The following is a 27,353-nucleotide window of genomic DNA, read 5'->3' as shown; positions in this document are numbered from 1 at the left end:
AAAAGGTGGAAGACGAGCTTTTTTTCTACACCCCGAGACTAGCTAGACTGATTGGGATGTTTGTCAATATGGCCAACTCTATGTTCTGAATTTTTTCCTACCTGTGACAAGTGATGGTTGCTAATAGGAACTTTTATGAATTGTGAATCACATGCAGTATTCTCTTCACCATAAGAATAATACGAATGTAAACATTTTGCCATGTATTCTTTCATGTTTGCTGCTATCTCATTTAAATCCAGTCTGCCTAATAAACTACGAAGCTAGAGTGAGACAACAGCAAACGCGAAAGAATATACATGTCATGTCATGTTTATATTCGTATTATTCTTATGCCGAATAGTGATACAGTCAGAAATGAAGCACGGCAACTGACTAGATTTTTAAATCTAAGATGACTAATTTCTATGCAGAATGTAATGTACTAAAGAGGCGTCTGCAAAGATTTTCAAACGGAGAAAATTTTTCGCTAAACTCTCATTCACATCTTCTATCATACGCAGTCTATTATTTGGTTCTCGTTTATCATTATCAAAGAAAGCAGCAATGTAAGTAACAACAAATAGCAGTCTCTTGCCATTGTTTTGCTAATGAGACAATTCCTCTCTTTTTTTATTGTAAGCGGCGGTAGCGTGCACAAAAGCAAGCCATGCTGCAAGCGGCGACAGGCCGTAAACACTCATTATCAGAATGCAACAAAAAATGCATAACACAGTACAATAATGCATTTTCAGCTTAGAGTGATGTAAACACCTAAAACAAAGAGAACTGCACTTATAAGATCAAAGAAAAATAAACAATCAATCCAAACCAGACGAGGCACACGAAAAAGGAAGGGTAGCCGTATAAATACGGACTGAGCGCCCGACACATAGCAATGGCTATCTGGTAAAGCTTAACTGCTAAGCTTACGACTCGAACCAAACTACTGTAGTTGTATTGTCCATTCATTCGACCTAAATTGTGTCTCATATTACAATGGACCGACTTTGTTTCGATTTGGAGGTGCGGTGTAAAACTTTTCTCTCCCCTTGAATTTCGAGTCTCAAATTTCAGGTGTGGCTTAGATTCGGGAATTTTTTTTTTTTTTTTCCTTGATTTCGAGTCTCATTTTTCAGGTGCGGCTTAGATTCGAGTGCGTCTTAGATTCGAGTAAATACGGTATATTAATTTTGTGTATACAAACTGAAATGCTATTTTTTAATTTTATTATTAATATTTTAACATTGTGAGTTGGTGTTAGCAGGAATCAGAACTGGGTCCACAAATTACCAGTCTGAACTTAATGTCACTTGCTCACACTGCAGCATGACGATGATACATTAAAAGAGTCCTCATACTACATGCTTGCACAATATGCTACATGTAATTTCAAAGAAACACACCAACCTGGTGCTGTTTGCAGTGCTGGAAGGGATGATGCCACTACAGAGCATACACAATAGAAAACAGACAGCTAAGTCACTTCTCCGATCTGATCATAGCATAGCTGACCGTCATTTCAGCACTCTACACTGGTTTCTAGTTATAGCAGAGAGAGCACTGCAAAACATGTTTCCATCTGTTTTATTCACATACCGGTACGAATTCGAAGAGAAACGGTGTAATTTTAGTGCAATTTCCAGCTCACATTCTAAGTGAAATTGCATAATTTTAGTGTGCTTTAGCACATTAGCACTTGATAACCGGCTACCACTGACCTGATGAAAGATATCTTGTGCCATATCCACACAAGGCATTAATCATTCAATCACCCTCATAGATCAGCAGCGAAGGAACAATCCTCTCATTACCAAATAAAACCATGGGCAGGTACAAGTTAATCATGTTCTTTGCTAGGGCTTTGTCAACTTATAATTGTGGCTAGAAATAAGGAACAATCTTCTTAATATCATCCCTGCCCCCCAAAGGGGCATTCCTACCACCACCTTGTCTATAAAATATCCTGGATCATCGTTAACCCGTTGTACTTCCTTTGCCACATGGATCATATCACTGAGCAAGACACAGATGTGAGGTAAGTGTACAACAGGTGGAGTTATGGCATTTAGGTACAAAATTTCTTCAACAGGTTGTGAGGAGTTGTAAGATAAAGAAGACATCGGCATATGGATCAATATATACAGAGCTAATGAAGTTTGCTCTACCAAAATTGTTGGAGATGCTAAGGAGGCTATTTGAAAGAGTATTAAATGGAGAACATGTTACATTAAGACTGATGCAATAAGAAAGGGTCATGCAATGATCCAGGTAATTATAGGGGATGGACAGTGATCCCTTTCACTGGTACAGAAAGATCTGGTAGACAAAGAAACAAGTCACAAGCAGCAAGAAGAGCAAGCAGGATTCTGAGCAGGAAGGTCAGTAACGAACATCATCTTCACAATGAAATTAATATGTGAAAAATGCTCAAAAGTTGGACTTGAGGTGCATGTTGCATTCACTGACCTAGAGACTATGTTCTCACCACTGTAATGAGATAGAGTCTGAGCCAAGATTGTTAAAGGCCGTTATAAAACTGCATGAAAACTAGCAAACCCTTCGCAATTGCTAAATGTGTATGGAAACTGGATGTATGTCGTAATCTCCCCCCCCCCCCCCCCGCCCGCCCGCCCCCCACCACTGTCCATCTCATCCTTCCCATTCTCTATGTTCATTTCCTCCTCCCTCGCTGTCAACCTCCTCTTCCTCTTCCTCTTCCCCATCCCCCCTCCCTCCCTCCCCACCTGTCATCTCTGACTTTGAGCCTTGTTTATTGGTGTTGCAAAGGAAACTTTGATTGGGAACTGACATCACTAAAAAGGAATAGGCAAACCGGTTGGTATCATTGGTATTCTCTCCAGCTGCTGGAGCTGTGAGGATAGTACCATCAATGACAGTATTTTGCATAATTTTAATCTGTGAACGGTTATGATTACAATGTTTCAGATGATTCAGATTCCATAGTAGTATTCTAACCCTAAATCAATATGCCATAAATACAACTTTCCTATTTTCTGTTAAAACCAACTGTGAAGAATAAAATGAACCAGCACATTGTTGTGTGTACACATTTTGTTTAAAAGTATGCATAAGGGGAAAGTATATATAGAGGAGAAACTATTTGCCTAACAGTTTTAATCTCTTGGTATCACAGTTAAAACTGACTGCGAGAAAGAAAATTAAACTGTACATTTTCACAGCACAGTGTTTTATTTCTCAGTCAGTTTTAACAGAAAACCTGTACAATGCTGTTTAAAACAATATGTAGCCCGTGTCTGTCTAATGTGTAGTCTATGTCTGTCTGCATATTTGTTAAAAATTTGAAGTAAATCATTAAAGAACTTCTTGAGATTTTTGGTAGCCTTGTCTTTGTACGAGGGTTGTTTTTTAAGTAGGGGCCGTTTTTATTTTTAAAAAAAGATACAAATACTTTTGTAAAAAAAGCTTTTATTTTCTGATTCTACACAGTTTTACCTATTTTTCTACATAGTTGCCTTGTTTATTTAAGCACTTGTCATACCGTACAACTAAGTTTTTAATTCCCTCTTCAAAGAATTCGGCCACCTGCTCCGACAGCCAATAGTTCACGGCCGCTTTCCCTTCATCGTCGTCATTGAAGTGCTGCCCACCAAGATGGTGTTTCAGGTACCGGAAAAGGTGAAAATCGCTAGGAGCAAGGTCGGGGCTGTATGGTGCATGGTCCAAAACTTCCCAGCCGAAAGAGTCAATCAAATCCTGAGTCTTTTGAGAGGTGTGAGGCCTAGCGTTATCGTGCAGGAGCAAAACTCCTTTTGTCAGCATGCCGCGCCTTTTGTTTTTAATTGCTCTGCGAACCTTCTTTAGAGTTGCACAGTAGGCATCTGAGTTGATTGTCATTCCTCGTGGCATAAAGTCCACTAGCAAAACACCGCGCCGGTCCCAGAACACAGTTGCCATAATCTTGAAACCTGTGGAAATTCCAAAGAAAGAGTGGAAATTGTGAATCTTCTGTCCCCACGAATCTTTGTTTCGACTGCAGCCACCAAATCATCAGTGATCACAGAGGGCCGGCCTGAGCATTCTTCGTCATGGATGTTTTGATGGCCATTTTTAAACTCTCTAACCCATTGACACACTTTACCTTCACTCATTGCATTCAAGCCATAAACTTCTGTTAACTGACGATGAATTTCTGCAGCTGATAGGCTTCTCGCAGTCAAAAAACGTATCACTGACCGTATCTCACACGCGGCGGGCGATTCAATAATCGTAAACATTATAAAGTAGCACAGCGATGCGTACACGTCAGCTACAGAGCTGCAACTTGCATCAGTGTGAACAGGAAGGATGCCAGCAAGTGGCGCGGTGGCTTGTTGTGGCATCCGCGCGAACTACGGGACTATACGCGCGAACGGCCCTTACTTAAAAAACAACCCTCGTATACTAGTATAGATATATTTACATATACTAAAAAATACATAGGCTATGTCTGTCAAAATGGTTACTACAGTACTGTGTACAAATCTGAAGCAAATCGGTCAAGAACATTTTGAGATTTTTGCTATCAACAGTCATGGGGCAGCAATATGTATATACAGATGGTGGTAATATCATGTACACAAGGTATGTAGGGGAAGTGCAGTGGCAGAACTGTCATTTGTTTTCAAGTGATACATATGAAAAGGTTTCCGACATGATTATGGTCACATGACAGGAATTAAAATACTTTGAACACAGACTGGTAGTTGGAGATAGTCACACTTTTATTTTAAATTCAGTGCATTAGTATTTGTAAAATGACTCTTAGTGTTCATTAAAAAATGACGATCATTCCACTTGGGACCTGTGGAATGGTACATTAGCTTATTTGTTTTAGTTGTAAATATTTGTCATGTATCGTTGTTTTTCTGACATGTTCCACATCCTGGAGGACCTCCTCACTACGGATCAATTGGAATGAAAGTAAATCTAATCTAATCTAAAAAACCATTTCAGAAATTGTTTGGGAATTCAATATTCTGAGATTCACAATAGTGTGTGCCGAGAATACCAAATTTCAGGTGTCACCTCTCACCATGGACAATGCAGTGGCCGACAGCCTTCACTTAATGACGAAGACCAGCAGTGTTTCCATAGAATTGTCAACGCTAACAGACAAGCAACACTGCGTGAAATAACCACAGAAATCAATATGTGACATACGACAAATGTATCTGTTAAGACAATGTGGTGAACTCTGACATTAATGGGCTATGGTAGCAGACAACCGATGCAAGTGCCTTTGCTGACAGCACATCATCACCTGCAGTGCATCTCCTGTGCTCGTGATCATATTGGTTGGACCCTAGATGACTCGAAAACTGTGACCTGGTCAGATGAGTCTCAATTTCAGTTGGTAAGAACTGATGGTAACACTTGAGTGTGGTGCAGATCCCGCAAAGCCATGGACCCAAGTTGTCAACAAGGCAATGTGGAAGCTGGTGGTGGCTCCATAATGGTATGGGCTGTGTTCACATGGAATAGACTAGGTATTCTGGTCAAAATGAATCAATCTTCAACTTGAAATGGTTAAGTACAGCTACTTAAAGATGATTTTCAGCCATTCATGGACTTTTGTGTTCCCAAACAACAACGAAATTTTTACGAATGACAATGCATCATGTCACAGGGCCAAACTTGTTCATGATTGGTTCGAAGGACATTCTGGACAATTTGAGCTAATGATCTGGCTACCCGTATCAACTGACATGAATCCCATTGAACATTTATGGGACAATGTCCTTTGAGTACGATTGAATCGTCTAGGGTGTGTCGGTAGTGTTGAACATTGTCAAGAACGTAGTCCTGCTGCTCATCACACTGCACTGCAAACAGTTGCTTTCAACAGCGAAATGAGTGGGAATCAACGTTCCAAGGGAAAGAGTGGTTTCATTGATGCCTTTTATGCCACCCATGAGGGCTTTTTGTTTCAATTCTGAGCAACAGTGTGTGTGACATGGCTTCCTCTGTCACCCATAATAAAACAGTGTTATTTAAATGGGGTGTCATGGTTCTAAACTGCATAGCAGAGGAGGCAAAAGAAGGAGTGAAATGTGGGTAAGATGGGGTGTGATGGCCTTCCCATCGTGTGACACATTTACAATGGCATTGGGCAATACTGTGATAACTTCATTAACCCACCTTACACCACATATGAACTTCTAAGCTGCGGTCTATTTTCACATCTGCTGACGCCTTGCTGTCTAAAATGTTGCTGAGCCCAAGGGTGAGGTCACAGAGTGCAATACTCTTGCATTATTACAGAGGAAGGTTGCAGACGCCTTTGAGTCAAATTTCAAACTCACACATCACATTGGGAGACAATAATGAGGTTTTGAAAAGTGATATTTTCATTTTTTTGCGCACTGTAGAAGAGGAGGGGGAGATTAAGTTAGTGGTGCTTGGTGCACCCTTCAACACACACCAAAGGAGACTTGCAAGTATGAATGTTGATGTATATTGGATTAATTGCAGAAATTAAATGAAGGTTGTGGCTGTAATCAAGCAATAATGAATTTTTAGACCTGTCTTGCACATTAACTTAAATTTATATTTTATCTTGTCTGTCCATTGAAAATCTTATGAAAATCCTTTCACATTGGGAACATCCGCACTATCATATTTTACAATGAACAGTCTCATCTCTACCCAAAGATACACCATAAGGTTCTATGAATTAAGAAACTTTTGTGCAGGTCTGAATTTTTCATGGGAAAATATATAATTTTCCACTTCAAAGTATGAAACTATTTAAGAAAAATCAACAAATAACGAATTTTGCTGAGGTAACTTTATCAAGTAAGCTGTTTTGTGAGGAGGGGGATAGGGGGTTGTTTTCATTAATTGTAGTCCGTATGTATTCTTTTTGTATTAATATAGCATTCATTAAAGCTTCACCAATTTTTCAGTAAATAAACTTCGCTCCTCCATTGGCTAGCTCTCACATCAAGTTTTGTCCCCTCTTCCAGGGTTCCGCTTGTGGCTTGTTATCAAGCCACCATCGGCCCCATAGTTAACATTTGTGCTGACAGTGACGGTTCATGGTGTGGTCACATCTTGACTCAATACTAAAGTGGTGACATCAAGTGCATGTGCCACTCTTCTTTTTTCTTCATAGTGTTAAGCTGTGGCCACCATGGACATGGCATTTTTGCAACACTCAAAGAGAAATTACATCACCACAAGCAGCAACAAAAGCTGCAGTAGTAGCAGATGCAGGAACTCCTCAAATGGAATGCTCTGCACTGAGGCCACACTGATAGCAGACAGGTTCTGGCAGGGAAGCTTTCCTCCCCACCACCCTCAACACTTTTTGTCAGTTTCAATGAGGCTACAGAAAGATGGTAGAATTATTTGCACCAGTTCTTGCTGCACTGTTAGGTAAGGTGTATCATTGATCCAGTTGATAAGGCTGCTTTGTTATTGTGCAGTAGCATGGGTTTATAAGAAATCATTCATAATTTTAAGATCTCTGCTCACCCTGAGAAACATGTCCTTGATGAACTTGATAAGTTCCATATGCAGAATTTTGTTCATCAAACCTATGTGGTTGTGGCACAGTTATAGTTTAACCAGCACCACAAGTGGCCCTAGCAGTCTTATACAGCTTGGATTGTTGATCTTCAAGGACACCTGTGCAAGTGTCATTTCGAGTGTCCCCTGTGTGCTACCTCGTACGCAGACTCACTGATTATGGGCGTGATCACCCCATTAACCCTGCGCCAGAGTAGGGCATTGGCTTTATCCGACACTTCTTTAGCTGAAGTTTCTGAGATTGCTGAATCACATGAACTTACAGCAGTGGCAAGGGATGTTCTTTCCAACAACACGGGGTCAGTTGCAGCACTGGTCTGGTGGAAGGCTCTCAACTGCACCTGCATGCATGACCACTGCTGCCCCCTCCGCACCTTTCACCATCCTATCTTCAACCATTGACTGGAGCACCATTGGGGATTGCTCCCACGACTGCTAACGTGGAGTCCATACTCCCATTTGCCAGTGGCTGAGTCCCTGTCAATAATGGCAGACCAACCATCACCCTAGCCTCTGTCTGCACTCCTCGGCCCTTCCAGAGGAGCTAGCTGCACCAGTGTTGCCCCCTTCAGTGGTCGATACACTGCAGCGGAATCTCTCACCCTCGCCAGTGTTGTGACAGTGGTCGCAGCAGAAGCCAGACCAATTTCAGCCTTATGTGGCTCTTTCATCGGGGAGGAAGCACAATGATACAGAACAGTCACAGTTAGCAGTTCCTACGCTGATTTCAACAATTGTGCACCAGTACCTCACTTCACGCTGTGCTCCGTCTTCCGAATGCTAGTGACAATCATTCACATTGATCGAGTTTGCTTTTATCCCTGTGCTTTGTCTCTATGTGGTGTTCTGACTCTCTGCTCCCCCAAAGATTGACTTGCATGTCATGTTTCATTCCCTCTTCTGGGATTCAGTTCCTGGCTTGTTGTCGAGCCACCATCAGCTCGTACAGTTTACATGGTCGTGTCTTGTATGGATATTAGAATTAAAAGTCACCTTGGCTGGAAGCTTTGCAGGCATGTTTGTATATTTGTGAATCAACCATAATTCACTTTCACAGTTTCAGCAATACATTAGGTAGACCATTTCAATGGGACCACAGAAATAAATCTCTGACGCTAATAAACTCACCCTAAAAGCAGCAATGAATAAATTTAAGATAAAAACTATCAAAAGTAAAGGCATAAAATTACCTGGTTTTGGTTCTTCTCCTGATGATAAGATCATGCTTTCACTATCTTCACTAGCTTCACTGCTAAGGCTTTTGAAGTCCAAAAGATAACTTTTATAATCAACTTGATATAGTTGCAGTGACATCTTAACATATTTTCCAGTTAGTTCATTCTTGTGTCGAACACGTACATGGTAAGGATTAATAACTTTCCAATCCTGGAACAGTAAATTCAATTCATTTCATTTCAACTCACAGATTGCAGTAAATATTGTAGTTACTGACAGTAGTAACAGGTTGATGAAGGAATCGTGGTCAATTCCAGACTGCAATAAAAACCAATAGTAAGAGTTCTTATAAAAGTATGGCTATCCTTTCACATAAAACTGGAACAAGACTGTACAGAACTAGAGTAGTATGATCAGCCACACAAAAGAAGAGACATGGAAAGGGAAAGAATAATGTGTTCACCTTAATATACGTGTGTGTGTGTGTGTGTGTGTGTGTTTGTGTGTGTGAGAGAGAGAGAGAGAGAGAGAGAGAGAGAGAGAGAGAGAGAGAGAGAGAGAGAGCATGTGCGTGCCCGCCAAGGCAAAAACAAATAGCCGATGCATGAAATAAATGTATAAAATTGGTTTAAACACCACTCTGCTTCACTATGCATAGTCCTATTGGAGGTGATATGCCCTTCCACTTCCTTTGAGATTTGCACTGACTTAGCCACCCAATTATAGGGGGACCAACAGTTTAATGTAGACTCTAAACCATGGAGCAACTCAGCGTTTTTCAGATTAACAAACACTGCCAGAGGTAAAGAAGTGATAATTAACATATAATAATCACCGGACTGACTGAGGGCTGGACCCCAGCCCTTCGGATTCAGAGTCTGACACTTAACCACTGAGTCAAGATATGTTTCCAAAATAATATTGTTTATGCTATAAAATGGGATTGCATACACCTGCACATAACAAGTCTGTAAGAACTCAAAATAGCATACCAAACTAAATAGACGTTATGCCAAGTAGTACTGGGGCATGCAAGTATTCTTATGATTGTAGAGTATGCCCTGTACAATTCAGAAACAACTTAGAAGCAACAGTGTGGTGCACTGTCTTGCTGTACATGATCCGCCAGTAGGCCTCTAGGGGCTTATTAGGAGCAACGGAGTTAAGTTTTCATACATATACGTAAAACAATAATTCAAAGTTTAGCATGTGAACCATTTCATTGCAGAAATCATATTGAAATGCATCTGCAATGATAATAGACATTTTGTGGCTGGACAACATGTATTACCTGTTTTTCAAAATCATCTTGCTGTTAGCCTATCCAAGCACACACCGTGGCCCAACACAAATTCTCAGTATCACATTATGTTCTCTCCTACACACTATACACATGCAAGCAGAGGCTCTCTGACCATGGAAATAACTATACTGCAAGGAAATGCAGGCAGAGCATGGTGGCTGGTTTATTCAACAACAATGTATACATGCAACAGACATGTAACATAGAATCAGATTTTTGCAAGTACTATAATTTATTACAAGAACTATGTTGATATGCATCTGAAGTGACAATTTTTCTGTGCCTTTGCAGTGGTGTTATTCTCAAGATGGGAGATTCTCTGTATAAAAGTGATTAACATGTGTACAACATCAAGTGACACTGAGACTTGTGTTTGGCCAGCATTCATGCTTTTATAGCATAATGGTATGTCATCTGCTTGTGAAAAGTAGAAAATTCCCATTTCAAGTCCTGGTTTGGTATCCTGTCTTCATTCATCCCATTATATGGCCAAAACCACATCATCTATTTTTGTTGGATGTCATCACAGATATCCCTAACCATTTTCATCCTTTGTTGCATTACATCATTTCTTATCCCATCCATCATAGTAATCTTGAACTTCATGTTAAGTAATCCATCTCAGTGGCAATCACTTTATTCTTATTTATTTTGCTGAAATAACCTGCTCCATACAAAACTACACTCTGGACTATAGTCTTATATGTTCTATTCTTCATTGTTATTCTTATCTTTATGTTCCACAGAACAGAGTTAACTGCCCTTGTTACACCTCATTCTTTATTAAACCTACTCATGATTTCATCATTACTTATGCCTTGTTTATTAAATAGTACCCCAAGATATTTTGCCTTTACCACACCTACAATTACTTTTCCATCGGCCTCCAAATTATTTACTTCCTTCATTCCAAAGTCCATGTACTCACTGTTATAACTTCAAGTTGAACAAATATATTTCAAGGACGATGCAATACATGAAAGTCACAAGTAAACAGAGTAAGACATGTGTCACTTTAACAGTCAAATCATAACTGAGTCCGAGTCTAGCGGCCGCTGGCTGGCTGGCTGGCTGGCCGCTTAGGTGGCACTGCTGCTGCATGGCTGGCAGACAGCGCCGCATGTAGAGGACGTGCGTAACTGCATGGCGGCACTTTGAAAGATCGGCGAGTCACAACACTCACATTTCTTCATATTCATCTTGGGGGAAAGCTTTATTGTATTGCTCTTCAAACTTTCTTATCATATACCTCAGATCATCTTCACATTCAGCTAGTACAATTTTGCCATCTGAAAAATCCAGGCTAAATACCTTGCTGTCCTCTACTGTCACTCCTCTAACCTGACATTTTCTATGACAAATCTGCAGGATTGCTCCTAGATACAGCTTAAAGAGGTTCAGTGACAGCCCACATCCCTGCTGCAGACTCTTACTAACCTTGAATTCTTCTGTCCAACTACTCCCTATCCTTACTGTTGCTGTGTTATTTTCATACAATTTCATAGCAGTCTTAGCAATCTTTGAACCAACTCTCTTTCAACTATTCCAACAGTTTATTTGTGGGAACATTATTGCTGTATCCTGCTACTAGAGCATGTGTGTGTGAGTGCACCGAGCATAGTGTTGCCATGTATCTGTACTTAAGTCAATCGCAAACTGTATCGGCACGGGCCAGCCACTATTGGCTGCCTGTAGGAAGCGAGCACACAGCATGGTCTCCGCTGTGCTGTCTATTGGTAATTTGAGCCAATATATGCATGGAGTGCTGACTAATTCTCAGTATGTTCTTTTAGTTGGCACTGCTCACATCATTTGTTCTGTGCACCACTTATGTTGCACCTACTGTATGATTCTTTTGTCTTGTTACATGTGGAGTCATGAGAGGTTTATTTCCATTATTGTTCAGAGCCCTATGTATAAAGCCACATTTGTGTTACATGGATCAGTTTCACGTATTACTTGGTTACTACAATTATCGTATGCTTTCTCTAGGTCAATTAATGCAACATGCATCTCCAGTCCATCCTTTGTGCATTTTTCACATATTAGTTTCACTGTCAAGGTGATGTCCATTACTGACCTTCCTGCTCGAAATCCTGCTTGCTCTCCTTGCTGATTGTGGCTTGTTCCTTCCACTACCAAATCTTTCCGTATCTTCAAATACAGTCTTCCAACAAAAGGGATCACTGCCAATTCCCCATAATCATTTCCATCATTGTGTGTCCCTTTCTTACGCACCTGTCTTTTGTAACATGTTTTACATTCCAATGGAACATTGTCTTCATTCAGCACACTTTTAGACAGCCACCTTAACATCTCCAACAACTTTTGTGGATCAAACTTTGCCAGCTATGGATATATTGATCCATTCCTAGTGCCTTCTTCATCTTAAAGCTCCTCACAGCCTGTTGAAGAAATTTTATATCAAAATGTCATAGCTCCTGCTGCATCCTCACCTCACATTTTTGGTGAAATTTCATGCCACTTTTCCTGGAATAAATCCTTAAAATACATTCTACACTGATCATGACTAATATTATTATGATGTAACTTGTCACTGGTTACCACTGCCATTGACTTGCTTGTTGTCCATGCCTAAGCACTAAGGCAAAATTACCCTCTCTACATATTATCATCTTTTCCCTCACACCTTGTTTTTCATTTTTAACATTGCTCTTTTTACTTCTCTATTTAGTGTCCTATATCTATCTCTACTTTCACTAATATTCACAGTCAGGAAAGTCAAATAAGGTTCTTTTTTTCTTTTCAATCATCTCTGCTATTTCCAAATCCCAACAAACTGGTTTCATCTTCTCTTGATATTCTCCAAGGCCTTCTTTCGTTGCTTCATCTATGGCCTTCTACATACGCTTATATTTCGCTTCTACTGTTCTCTCTGCACTCTCCAATTTTCTCAGTGTGCTATCAAGTTCTACTTTGCTGTCAGACAGACATTTTATATCACTGGGTAAGAGAACAAAAATTTTTGTTGCAGCATTGTGCACCCCTTTTTGTGCTAAAGACAACTTTAATATGGAGTACTGAATATCACTTTTCCATCTGGCATTGTAATTATGTACCTCTTGTTCCTTTTGAACTGTAGTGGATTATTTACAACAAATTTCACAAGGGAATAAATATACTGTGAAGCAGTAGTCAGAATGCCCAACTCCTTAAACAGATGTCTATGAGATGATCGTGGGTAAGCACCACGTATTATTCTTACAGCATGTTTTTACACAGTGAAGATTTTCTTTCTAAAAGATGAGTTACCCCAGAACATTATTCCATATGACATCATTGAATTAAAATAGGCAAAATACGTCAACTTACTGATTTGTCTCTCCCCAAGATTTGCAATGATTCTAAGCACAAATGTGGCTGAAATAAGTTGTTATAGGAGTTCCAAAATGTGTTTTTTTCCAGTTTAAATTCTCACCAGTATAGACTCTTAAGAATTTTTAAATTTCCACCCTATTTATTATTTCCTCACAATGTGTTACACTTATCATTGGTACAGTACCTCTAGATGTGCAAAAATTAATATGTTGTCTTTCTAAAGTGAGGGTGAGACCATTTGCAGAAAACCAGTCAATGATACTTTTAAGATCTTTACCGTTTCCCCTGTTTCTGTACATATGCTTGGATTGATTATGATAGTACTGTCATTTGCAAAAAGAACTAATTCTGCTTGTTGTCCACTAGAAGAAATGTCGTTTACATATATGAGCAACAGAAGTGGACATAAGATTGAACCTTGGGGACCCCAGATGTAATTTCTTCCCAGCCAGAATTATGTCTCTGGACGATATTGGTTGAATTACTCAGTACGACTTTCTACATTCTTTTGGTTAGATATAACATCACCCTTGGTTATACCATCAATCCAATAAAATGTCGATTTATGTAGGAGAATACTGTGATTCAAACAGTCAAATGCCTTACTGAGGTCACAGAAAATACCAACTGGTGCTATTTTATTATTTAATGCTTGTAAACTCTGGTTATTGAATGTGTAACTGGCATTCTCAGAAGAGCAACACTTCTGAAACCCAAACTGTGATTTGCTAAGGATACTATAGCTGCTAAGGTGAGATACTATTCTAGGATATCCCATCTTATCAAAAATTTTGGAGAATGATGTCAGCAGTGAAACAGGTCGGTAGTTATTGACATCTCTCTTACCTTAGAGAGGCGTTTAATGATGACATACTTCAGTCTCTCTGGGAAAATGCCCTGAGTTAGTGATGCATACATATTTCAGATAAGCCTGGGCTTATTACATGGGAACTCTACTGGGAAAACCATCAAAACCAAATGAGCTCTTATTTTTGAGAGAGTGTATAATTTTCTTAATTTCAGAAGGAGAAGTTGGTCATATATTCATATGACTGAATTTTATGAAGGTTACATTTTCAACACACTGTTGTGATTTTGCCCTTGAACTGTTTATCCTTGTGCTTTCTACTATATTTAAGAAATGATTATTAAATGCATTTCCTACCAGTGACTCATCATTTATAGCCTTTCCATTAAGTTCAACAGTGCTTTTGTCTTGTTCTGTAGCGGGTTGTCCTGTCTCTCATTTCCCTACATTCCACTTAGCCTTGAATCTGCTGTCGGAAGTACCAATTTCTGACATTATGTGCAGCTCCCTTGATTTTTTAATAACCTTTCTTCGTAGTTTTGAGTAGTTTTTGTAGTGTGCAACTACTGCAGGTTCCCTACTTGTTCTTGCCAAAAGATACATTTCCCTTTTCCTTTCACAACATACTTTAATCCCTCTAGTGATCCACGGTTTTTTAGTTGGTTGTTTAGTGTGCTTTCTGATTAGCTTATGCGGATAGCTATTTTCAAATAATAATATGAATTTATCAAACACACACACTTGCTATGAATGGGCAAACTCAGAAATATGATCCCAGTAACCTTTTATGCTGAATAAAGTTGTTGTTGTTGTTGTTGTTGCTATAAAAACTTACAATATAGCTGCCCAACTGGGAAAGGGAACTACGGCAGAAACTAGTGCCTGGAATGTCGTTATTGAGTAAATAGATTAGCCAGTCACCCTGCAGCATACTAAAAATTTCCAGCCTAAAAACTTAGGTTGGAGTCCACACATACACAAAATTGCACCAAATTCAACTTCTTGACAGTTGAAATATAGGACAAACCCTATTTAAATTTATACTATGCTCTCATAAAAATATAAAGCCCATTTCATTAAATGGTAATATGTATACTACAGAAAGTGCAAAGAGTCACATGTAAATGATGATTCGCACTGGACACCAATAGTGCTTCCAATTACATAATGGAAAATGGTGGTGTCTACACACCAGATACACTGTCAACATCACATCATGCTTCACAGTCCAGTACTGAATGGAGAAAGTGAAGTGATCAGAAGAAACCAGTATTGCAAAACATTGGAATATAGTGTCAAATCAAGAAACTAGTAATGATTCTAGAGTTAAATGATGACTAAAGCAAAATTTATATTGGATGTTACTTGTAAAGGTCATGTGGTAAATTCTACACACTGCTGGAAGCTGAATGCTAAAGCAGTTTTAATACGAAAAGCTTGCACCTATTTACATTTTCATTTATGTACAGGGTAGACTTTTTCTTTGCCCATGTATTGCAAAACCTAAAAGTTTTTCACAGTCATATATTGCCTCTTTTTTGGAAAAATACTGAGTCTTAATGCAACCTCTGTAATGTTTCATGACAACAAAGCAAGCAATAAAACAGAAATGAAGAAGAAGCAAAAGTCCAGAATCCACTACTATAGCATGGAGGCACTCAGTGCATACCGATGAACTTCAGATGTTAGCAGACAAACATCAAAATGGCTAAACTTTCTTCGAGAGAATCCTTGATAAGATTCAATAACATTATATTTTGTCAGCAGTTAGTGTGAATGTTTCCACTTGAAATACACTGTGTTATGTAGTAAAGTGGTGTTCCATGATGTCATGTCCATTTTAAATAGACCTCAAGTGGGTACGTCCTATATAAAGCTGAGTGAGAAAGACCTCATACCATGTTTGTGACAAGGAGGAGGAACCCCATAGTTGGACAGTAGAATTCGAGTTCTGTAATTTGTTGCCCCTCGCCTCAAGTCACTTTTCCTTACAATGGCACATGACAGTGAGTTTAGAACCTGTAGGCCAATATCAAATTCTTCAACTCTGTCATCCTTATAGGTCTCACTGGCTGCTATATCAGCTAGTTCATTTCCCTTTAATCACATGTGCTTCAATATCTAGTAGCAAACAACCTCCTTCCACTGCTGTTATAGCAGAAAAATGGTGTACTATATATTTTGGATCATTTTCTCTGTGGAAACATTTGTTAAAAGGCCTGGAGAGCACTAACAGCATTGGAGCAAAAGAGAAACTCACCTCATCTGCTTTAGTGCTCTAACAATCATGTACAGTCAAGAAAATAAAAGTGTTTGCACTATGCCTTCGAGGGGAACGACCACATAAAACAAACATAGGAAAAGCAGATGTGACACTCAGATTTATAGGAAGAATCTTTAGCAAATGTAACACGTCCACTAAGGAAGTGTCTTACAATGTGCTCGTTTGACCATTTATTGAGTACTGTTCATCAATCTGGGACCCTTACCAGGTAGCACCGATAGAAGGGGGAGAGAGAGAGAGAGAGAGAGAGAGAGAGAGAGAGAGAGAGAGAGAGAGAGAGAAGATCCAATAAAGAGCGGCACACATGATCATTTAGTCAGCGGGAGAGGAATACAGACTTGCTCAACAAACTCCAGTGGAGGACACTACAAGAGAGGCAGTGAGCATCACAGAGAGATTTACTACTGAAATTTTGAGGGACCACTTTCTGGGAAGAGTTGGACATCATATTATTGATTCCTCCCACAAATGTCTGACAAAATGACCACAATCTTGAAAGTCTCTTCGGGTTTGCTGCCAGATCCTAAAATCAACTTGACTCGATATTTCGGTGATCCAACTGGTTGCCATCTTCAGGAGAATGCTGCTTCTGCTGATGATTCCTGCTAAGAACTGATGCCAGGCTGCAAATCGACTTGCGCATTTGATGGCTGTCTTTAAGGAAAGTGGATACTCCGAGAAGGAGATTCATCAGGCTATGGAGTTTGGACCATCTCTGGAGGTGCATGAAGAGGAACATAGATCGGTACATTAAGAGTGTGTTCCGTCCACTTTCTAAGATTGGGGCACTACTCGGCTCTGTTAAAGATGATTTGGGGCTTAGGAAACCCAGCGTATACAAAATTCCGTGTCAGTGTGGGAAGGCTTACATTGGCCATTCGATTCGCACAGTTCATGACAGGTGTGTGGAACATCACCATCATATGAGGCTACAACAGCTGGAAAAATCAGCAGTAGCAGAATACTGCTTAAATGAGGGACACAGTATGAAATTTGATGAAACTGTGATAGTTGCCAACATTTACAGTTTTTGGAACAGTGTCTATAAAGAGGTGATTGAAATTAGGTTGGCAAATAATTTAATCAACAGACACAATGGGTTTCCTCTTAGCAAGACGTGGAATCCTGTATATCTCGCATCAAAATTGAACATTCTTCGGTGCGGCCCTGAGTGCGATATACTGTTGCCAGCAGTGTTCTACTAAGGGCGGCGCCACCTCCCAGTCTTGGAGGGCAGCAACCATGATGGATGGCGCATACACCGTCTACTGAACGGTGGCCTATATAGGACATTGATATGCAGCCTGGCATCAGTTCTCAGTGGGACTCATCAGCAGAAGCAGCATTCTCCTGAAGATGGCGACCAGTTGGATTGCCGAAACATTGAGTCAAGTTGATTTTAGGATACGGCAGCAAACTCGAAGAGACTTTCAAGATGCCAGGAAAGCCTACTAGTCACAAAATGACCACAATGACAAAATTCTTGAATGGAAAAGGGAACGGATAATCAGTTAGTGGTACCAAAAGTACCCTCTGCTGCACACTGTCACGTGGATTGTGGAATACTGATGTAGATGTGAATGGAAATGGCTAAGTCCCACATCAGGCACTCTCAGTGTGTAATCATGTCGCACACTGTTGCAACACTTTCTCCCCATTAATGCCCATGCTGGGCTATAGCTACACCAGCCACACAAGCACCTCTGTACACCAGCATGCCACAGACATTTTATGCGCTGAGTTAAGGCTCATTAGCTGTGTATGTGGGGACCAATGCCAGAGGCTCCCTCCATTGGCCCCCAGTGTGAGTCTGCAACACAGGTTGCAAGTGCCAACTCGAAACTAGCACCACCAATGCCAATGATATCTACGCTTTCCTATATTTAGGACACTGCGAACCTTCAGGATCAGGCCATGCTGTGATTTTAATTGTTAGCTACCTTGCAGCCCTGGAGATTTGGACACACTGTAATGCGATCGACTTTGTATTGCTCCCGGGTGTTGTTGTATGTTGTTATAAGTTGTACCATTCTGTGCTACATCAAATAAACAAATTCAAAAGCCAGTTTTCATTTGTACTGTGTGCAACAATATACTTTTTTTTAAATTATGCACTCAAATGCAAGTGTCAAGCTCAACATACTACTTTTGCCTTTTTATTTGGGAACACCAAAATTCACTACCATTCTCAATTCCAAAAATAATCAAGTCGAAATTAAGTTCTCAAGAGGAGAGCTTTGTCTGTGGATAAAACTATTCACAGAAGTAGCAGAGAGAACAGGAAAGCAGGTGCAGCAGAAAAAAAAGTCCTTAAGATGCAATCAGAGTATGAGACAATAAATGCTTAACTCATAAAATTTGGTCCTTAAGTAAACTTACAATTATGCTGGGAAGAATAAGTTCAACGATTTGACGTGATCGGTCTGAATAAGACATTCAAATTACATCAGAAAATGTTTATTATATCAGGTTGGATGTGTATAATGATACGAAAGAGATAAGCAGGTACGAAATTTGCACGACCTTCCAATTCACAGGATAAGCACTGAATGCAGTTTCAAAGGAAACAAAATTCAATAATTTTGGTGATCTGTGAGTTTACAAATAAAATGAGACTGCTAGATTCTGACTAAAATAAGTGCTCAGTTCTGTTGGGAAGTATCAGAACTTAGTTCTCATAGTACCTGAGGTGTATGGCGGTGACAATAAGACATTATGGGGCTGGAGATTGTTGAATTTCAAGTTTTTTGAGTGTTTGAACTTGTAGGGCTTTAATATGTGAAGCTGAGTAACTATTGAAACAATATTAATATGATTATATTCTTCACAAAGTACCCTTTCATTTCATACAATGAATCGTCCTTCAAACCACGTAGCTCAACTAGCTTCAAACCACACAGCCTGACTATGAGGCTAACTTTCTACTGCTTATGCCTAATATACAATACCATGGTATCCTAATACTCTGCAATATCTCATATTAGCACACGCTATCTCATATTGGGGTAACCTCACCTTGCCACCCTGGTAGCTGGATTCAGACCCATGTTTTTACTAAGTGGTTTGAAAATTTTGTGAACTTTGTGAAGCCATCTGGTAATGTTCCTGTTGTGCTACTACTTGATGGGCATTATATCACATTTGTATGACAAAGCCAACAGCCTTGCCGCAGTGCTGACAACAGTTCCCATCAAACCACCAAAGTGAAGTGCTGTCGGGCTGGGCTAGCACTTGGATGGGTGACCATCCGGTCTGCCGAGCACTGTTGGTAAGCGGGGTGCACTCAACCCTTGTGAGACACACTAACCCTCGTGGGGCAAACTGAGGAGCTACCTGATTGAGAAGTAGTGGCTCCAGTCTCAGAAACTGGCATACGGCCAGGAGAGCAGTGTGCTGACCGCATGCCCCTCCACATCTGCATCCGCATCCAGTGACGCCTGTGGGCTGTGGATGACACGGCAGCTGGTCGGTACCATTGGGCCTTCATGGCCTGTTCAGGAAGAGTTAAGTTAAGTTAAGTTATGACAGACAAAACGAGAGAAAACCATGTCCACATCATCTGTTTAGAACCACATTCCCAGCATAAAATGCAGCCCCTTGTGTGAAATTTGTGGGACCATTTAAAACACCTTATCCCAAGAAATAGAAACCTGATGGGAAAATAATTCATTTCAAGTAGTAGCCTTATATTTTATTACAAGGTTATTTGGAGTGGTCTACTTGCGAGTAGTAACAATGGGAAATGTTATAAACAGACTCTGAAAACTGGAACTCTTCCCATGTAATGGGCATGTACTTAGAGACAATGACTTTGCAATACATCAGAAGTTTGACATACGAGATATAAACAGAGTATATGTGAGCCCAAATGGTATATGGCCAGCTCTCAAAATCAGGAAGGCTCATCAAGAGTCACCTCTGCTCTAGCAAACTCAGCATGTTCTGAATCTGTTAAGTAACTAATGTTGTTCCCATACTGGGAACATTTGAAACAATTCAAAGATAACAAAAGCTGTGGCAGAATCAAAGAGAACAGAAGCTAAAGTTTTTATACTTGAAAGAGAGCAAGAGAAAAAACACAGGAAACATAATCATCCAATTGTTCAGAGTCATACAAATTTAAATGAGGACAATGCTATCCTTCTGCTCCTGAAGAATGTTAATGTGAAAAAGAACTTTTGTATGCCCTGAATGCACCTATTTACCAAAATAAATGCTAAAAATGTTGTAGATGTGGTAAGGAAGAGAATACTATTATGTTATAAGTTAAAATGTTCTTGTATTGGTTGATATTGTCATGTAGAAGAAGGTGTAATTAGATGAATGACGAACACTAACTTCACTTAATGAAGGTTTACTCAGCACTTGCACATACAAGAGCGTGGAGTGAACTGCCTCTGGCCAGAACACACATGGTGTGTGTATATATATATATTATTCTATTATATATATATATATATATATATATATATATATATGTGTGTGTCTGTATATGTGTGGATGGATATGTGTGTGTGTGCGAGTGTATACCCGTCCTTTTTTCCCCCTAAGGTAAGTCTTTCCGCTCCCAGGACTGGAATGACTCCTTACCCTCTCCCTAAAACCCACATCCTTTCGTCTTTCCCTCTCCTTCCCTCTTCCCTGATGAGGCAACAGTTTGTTGCGAAAGCTTGAATTTTGTGTGTATGTTTGTGTTCGTTTGTGTGTCTGTCGACCTGCCAGCACTTTCATTTGGTAAGTCACATCATCTTTGTACAGAACATTCCAGTACGATGATTCTTAACATTTGTGGATACTTCTAAAATGTACTCGAACGGAATATAGAAATTAAAATTTTACAGTTCAGGTGAGTTTTGAACTCATAACTCTCCATGCAACAGTCTAGTATCATAACCACTACCCCCGATGACTGTACTACTCAGCTTCTTCTGCGACAATATTATGTGTTTTCTCTGACTGTATCTTATTAGGAAAACTTTTCAATTCAAACTGACCTTTTTTCCAAATTTAATTGTATTAGTTGTTTAGTAGCACAAATTCAGTAAATAAAATCTTAAGTGCAATGATTTCATGTAGATTTCAGATTAACATACAGTTATATCAATTGTTGTAATATAAAGTGGTGTACTGGAAGCAAGTGAACTTTCACATCAGGGATGAGACTAGTATGAGGTCGTCCCCCCACTGGCGTTACCTGTAATACCGGCCTCACCTGAAGAAGTATGGAGATGGTCAGCCTCTGTAAATACACTGATAGTAAGAAATATCGCAACACCAAAAAATAATTAACATAGAGCAATGAAATTTTAGGAATATATTTGTTTACATAACATATTTAACTGATTAACATTGTGAGACCACAGTTTAACGTAAGCGTAAGATAAGCCATTGCAAATGTGAAATGCTGGTACATTAATAACAGGTGTAATCACCAGAATGTTGACTGCAATAATGCAATAATGCAAATGTGTATGAATTGTGTTGTTTAGGTGTTGGATGTCACTTTGTGGGATGAAGGTCCATGCCTGTTGCACTTGGTTGGTCAATATTGGGATGATTAACGCTGTTCGTGGATGACGTTAGAATTGTCATTCAATGATGTCCCATATATGCTCAACTGGAGACAGATCTGGGGTCAAGCAGACCAAGGCAACATATCAACACTCCATAGAGCATGTTGGGTTACAACAGAGGTATATGCATGAGTGTTATCCTATTGGAAAAACCCCACTGGAATGCTGTTCATGAATGGCAGCACAACAGGTTTAATTGGCAGATGGACATACAAATTTGCAGTCAGGGCACATGGGATAACCATGAGTGTGCTCCTGCTGTCATACAAAATCACACCCCACACCATAACTCCAGGTCTACGTCCAGTGTGTTTAGCACGCAGACAGGTTGGTTGCAAGCCCTCAACTGACCACCTCCTAACCAACACACAGCCATTACTGACATGGACACAGAACCATCTTTAATCAGAAAACACAACAGACCCCACTCTGCCCCCCCCCCCCCCCCCAAATGAGCTTTCGCTTGACAGCACTGAACTTGCAAATGGTGGTGGTTTGGGGTCAGTGGAATGCGTGCTACAGGGCTTCTGGCTTGAAGTTGTCCTTGAAGTAACCAATTTGTAGCAGTTCGTTGTGTCATTGTGGTGCCAACTGCTACAGATGGAGTACAATGCACCAGAGACATACACCGAACACGGTGGTCTTACCTCTCGGTAGTGCCTCGTAGCCATCCGGAGCCCCATCTTCTTGCGAACATACATTCTCATGACCACCGCTGCCAGCAATTATGTACAGTGGCCACATTCCTGCCAAGTCTTTTTGAAGTGTCACAGATGGAACAAACAGTTTCTCGTAGCCCTATTACATGACCTCATTCAAAGTCAGTGAGGTGTTGATAAAGTGTGTTTGTCGTTCTAAAGGCATTCTTGACTAACATAAACTCACCATTTCTAAGCTCAAAGGTAACTCATGCTCATGATCATTACTGCGTGTATTTAAAGCAAAACTGATTTGGATCCTCATAATGGCACTATTAGTGCTACTCTTATGCGACTGGTGTGAAATATGAATAGAGAACATTATTTCACATATAGAAACAAGCCCCCCAACTTTCATTTTGTCGCACAACTCCTTGTTGGTGTTGCAATTTTTTTTTATTTTTTTTATTTTCTTTTTTTTTTATTTTCCTGTCAATGTGTTCTCATTGTCCATGAGACACTCCCATGTATCCAACACTGGATCCCACAGTTGGTCATGTGCGATAGGGACGAGTGTTGGCTAGTTTAAGTTCATATGACACTTCATTTTGGCCCATAAATTTTCAATGGGATTCAAGTCTGGCACTTAAACAGGATGGTCAATCAGGATGACATCAGCCTTTTGCAAAAACCATTTCTGAATGATCTGATTTGTGTGAACCAGTAAGTGGTCATACTGGAACTGGAATCACTCCACTGAGATAATACATCCTCACACTCGGCACCACAGTATGTTTCATGATGTGCATATACTGATCCGTGGTAAGTTGACCACAAATTCGATCAAGTAACACTGCCTCAGGGGAAAAAAAAAAGAGGGAAGAAAATGACTAGTAGTAGTACCTGCGGCCGGGCACCATTCGTTGGCTTGCAGTGTATGTATGTAGATGCAGAAGCAGATATACAAAACTGCTCTTATTGTTTATTCAAGGCAGTAGCATCTTGCCATTTCAAACAGATAAATGTGTTATAATGTATAAATAAAAGAATATGTGGTAATTATGTGCACTCACAGATAATCATAACTGTGATACATCCACCTGGGGCCTCCTTTGCTGACTCACACTGCCAGTGGCCATGGAGAAAGCCAGCCAAACCCCATGCAGTGAGTGCCCAAGAAGTGGACACCGGTGCCATTCTGCAAACACACAGCGGGTAGCCAGGTGGATGCCCTCACCTCGCTTAAGAATGGACACACTGCAAAGAGTCTAGCAGACAATGAGAAGTGTGTCGAAAACTAATGGACCCCTGTAGTCATTAGGACAGAACATCAAGAGTTCACACATGAAAGCATGAGTGTTCTTCTGGCTTATCAGCAGTCATTTTATCTGCTATAGAAAGCAAGAATGTGTCAATGATTACAGCACCACACAGGCACTGAAAGGAGTGTACACAAAGCATGAAGAATTTGCACAGAGAGGCTTGTGAAAGATGTCAGCCTTCTTAAAAAGATGTTCTCTGTACAGTAAGGATGTTTCTTCTAACTCACATTGCCAACAGACTCTGAACGAAGCCATGCACGAGTCTGTCCAGGACTCACGCAGAGATAGAAGTGTTGTACAGATGCTCTCACAACTACTTCAGAATGCAGAAAAACATCAGAAGAATGTGCCAACTGTGCTGGTGAAATCGTGAGAAAGACACCAATTCCCGAGTCACACATTGGCCCATGCAAGATAAGAAGTTTCCACCCCGCACTGACAGGAGTGGGCACAAAACAGAACTCAGTCATCGGGCAGCATTGCAAGTTGAGTCTGCCAACGACAACGCTGTGAGAGGAGAAAATTTCAAGGAACCTTTGAGCTAAGAGAGGGATGAGGAGTGAAGAGGAAACTCAGTGAGGCAGTGCAGAAGCAAGAGGACATGATATCTCTTCCACCCATTGCCAACATCCACCTTCCGACACTGTGATATCGCTGCTTTGGCCATGCAACCCACAACGGACAGACAAGCTGCACCTGGGCCTCACCGCAACGCTGCGACTGAGATGAGAGCATTCAACTCAGACTGCACAGCTCTGAGACTACGCATCATACTGACACAGCACCTTCTGCCAACAGCACTACACAACAAATGATCTAAAATAATGGTGAGATGATTCATCTATCCTTCCCTGCTTCCCCTCAATAACTGCGTCGTGTCCATGCCCAGTCAAATCGGTCCTGAGATTTGTAATTTTGTTCTGTTCTGTGTAAACGGTGCCGAAAAAAATACCCTTTTTTTTTCATGTTCTCATCATCTACGCAATCTGTTCCATTTATCACAACCTCTTAATCTCATAACCTTTTGTTTTTGGTTTCATTTAATTGCTGACATCAATTAATTGTTGGCTCCCAGTGTGGGGAGATCTCATTTGTAATTTTCATGTGATGTGATATCAGAAGCAATTTCTTGAGTTCACTACAGTATACAAAATCATTACAATAACAAAGGAACAAATACACTGCTAAAAGTGTCTTACATGTAGTGCTGCTGCTATTGCCATTCGGGCAAACTGTACACAACCAAAGGTACCCGAGGTTGTTGAGACATGTAAACAATTTTGTTTTGTTGACTGTACAACTCTGTACACAGTAAAGGTATCTGGCATGTAGAGCTTGAAAACATGAACAGAAAAAACTACTGAGCAACCTTTGGAGTCTTCCTGTTCTGACATTTCTGTATGCACAATGACGAGACTGTAGTGCTCATCTAAGTTACTACAAAGATCCAAAAATCACATACGGAATGCTTTCTTTTCTAAAATTAGGCAAATTTAAAACAATTCTGGGGTCTTAAGAGGTCAAGGTGTTGATTTAGTCGAACCTTGCTCCAAACATTAATATCTGCCTCAACTGTTTCCAAATAGTGGCTTTTTGGAAGGATCTGAAATGGCCTCATTGCTAATGGATGATTACTGAAGTCCCTCCATGGGTTGTTAGTTATGGTATGGTATGGTATGGTATGGTATGGCACGATACAGTACACATGCACATGAGCTATGGAATGTATTATGTATTATATATTGCTTGTTGCAGCATGAGTAGTTGCTGTGTGTTGTGAAATGGCAGTGTAGCAGGCTTGGTGCAGAGGCTGGTAATAAGTCTACTTCTCAACACCCATGTAGCCTAACTAAATCCCACATTGAGTAGCTGCTGCATGGTGTGAAAGGCACTGTGCCTGCCTTGGTACAAAGCCTGGGAATAAGATTACTTCTAAATACCCCTGTAGCCAAACTAATTCCTATATTGTGGACTATATCCAATAGCTTTAAGTATGATAATCTGATGGATCCATACACAGCACGCAATCATAATCAAGCCAGGGCCACACAGAAGCTGTACAAAATTGGAGCATACAGGCTTGATCTCCTCCCTCTACTCATTGTGCAACATTATTTTTAAGATATTACATGTTCTGATGCATTGAATTCTAAAGTACATCAGATTTTGCAGCCACATAAACTTCTGATCAAAAGTGTTGTTCGAAACCTCACTGATGTTAGCATAAAATGAGGAAATGAGGCCTCACCATTAAAAATCAGGAAGATTAAAGCAAGGCACGCGCACGCACGCGTGCACACGCACGCGCGCACACGCACACACGCACAGAGAGAGAGAGAGGGGGGGAGGAGGGGGAGGGGGAGGGGAGGGGGGGACTGAAGTCCCATGCCCTGTTCAGTAAACATTCCATAGAGAAGGAATATCTTTGAAACAATGACATATAAAAATGTTTCTCGTATAAAAGCTGATATGTAAATAATGTTCTTGAAAACTGTATTATCAAATTTTGTAATAATTTGAAATTTTGCAAGATATCCCACCTCCATTACTTAACTCTGAAAAATGAAGACTTCTGTTACCACACAGATAAAAGAAGCTTTCCAGCTACATACATCCATGAGCAATAAAGCTACTTTCTGAAATACCATTTTTGGGAAATAAGCAGTACACGATGTGCTGTCAAAGTATTTGCAACATATCTAATTAAAATATCTAAACATTCAATATTGGTCTAATTATTTATTTTATTTATATTTGTTTTGTGTTTTAAGTTGTTATTTTATGTTTTACATTCATTCTTTTTCAAACTACCATTTCACATATATGTATTTTGTTAATTGAAAATAATAAGTAACTCATTATCATGATACAAAATTATGATAATAATGATAATCCATAAGTAAATACTTAAAACACAATGTTTTCTTACACCATGTACATAAAATAACTTGAATTTCTTCACATAATATACTTGATGGAGAACATGACATAAAACAAAATTCACTAGGATTTCAAACTGTCATGGGTGATTCTTTAAATATTCCAATTTATTTCAGTACAATGGTAAGTCTTGGGAAAAATAATTGATTATGTATTAGCGACTGCAGCTTAATTATATTGTTTCTCAGGTGGAGACTGACATCAAAATCATTCAACAGAACTAGAACTTCTCATGAAGTTCTTCCAACATTAAAAGCTGTATATATCTCACAACTGTGCATCTGTGCCATTGAGCCCTTTGGGATCACCAGACGAACAAGTTTCTTGTCCTCAGGTACGATTCTCTATACAGTTCTTTCACACTGACAGCCCTAAGAATTTAACAATAATAAGATTTTTTCTGTCACTGGGAAAGAAAACATCTTTCAAATATCTTT

At 39.9% G+C, this 27,353-nt stretch overlaps 1 protein-coding gene across 1 annotated transcript in view; it reads right to left on the bottom strand.

Annotated features, from left to right (window-relative positions):
• Positions 1–27,353, bottom strand: part of LOC126183492 (5'-AMP-activated protein kinase catalytic subunit alpha-2) — a 194,853-nt gene that overhangs the window by 57,198 nt on the left and 110,302 nt on the right. Inside the window, exon 11 of the mRNA XM_049925524.1 lies at positions 8,724–8,919. Within this exon, the coding sequence (XP_049781481.1) occupies positions 8,724–8,919 (196 nt within the window). The remainder of the gene's footprint in view (positions 1–8,723; positions 8,920–27,353) is intronic.

Source organism: Schistocerca cancellata, chromosome 4 (genome assembly GCF_023864275.1).
Source record: "Schistocerca cancellata isolate TAMUIC-IGC-003103 chromosome 4, iqSchCanc2.1, whole genome shotgun sequence".
NCBI classification, from domain to species: Eukaryota; Metazoa; Arthropoda; class Insecta; order Orthoptera; family Acrididae; genus Schistocerca; species Schistocerca cancellata.
Note: the sequence above shows the minus strand (reverse complement) of the source record. Positions and strands in the feature narration are given on the sequence as shown.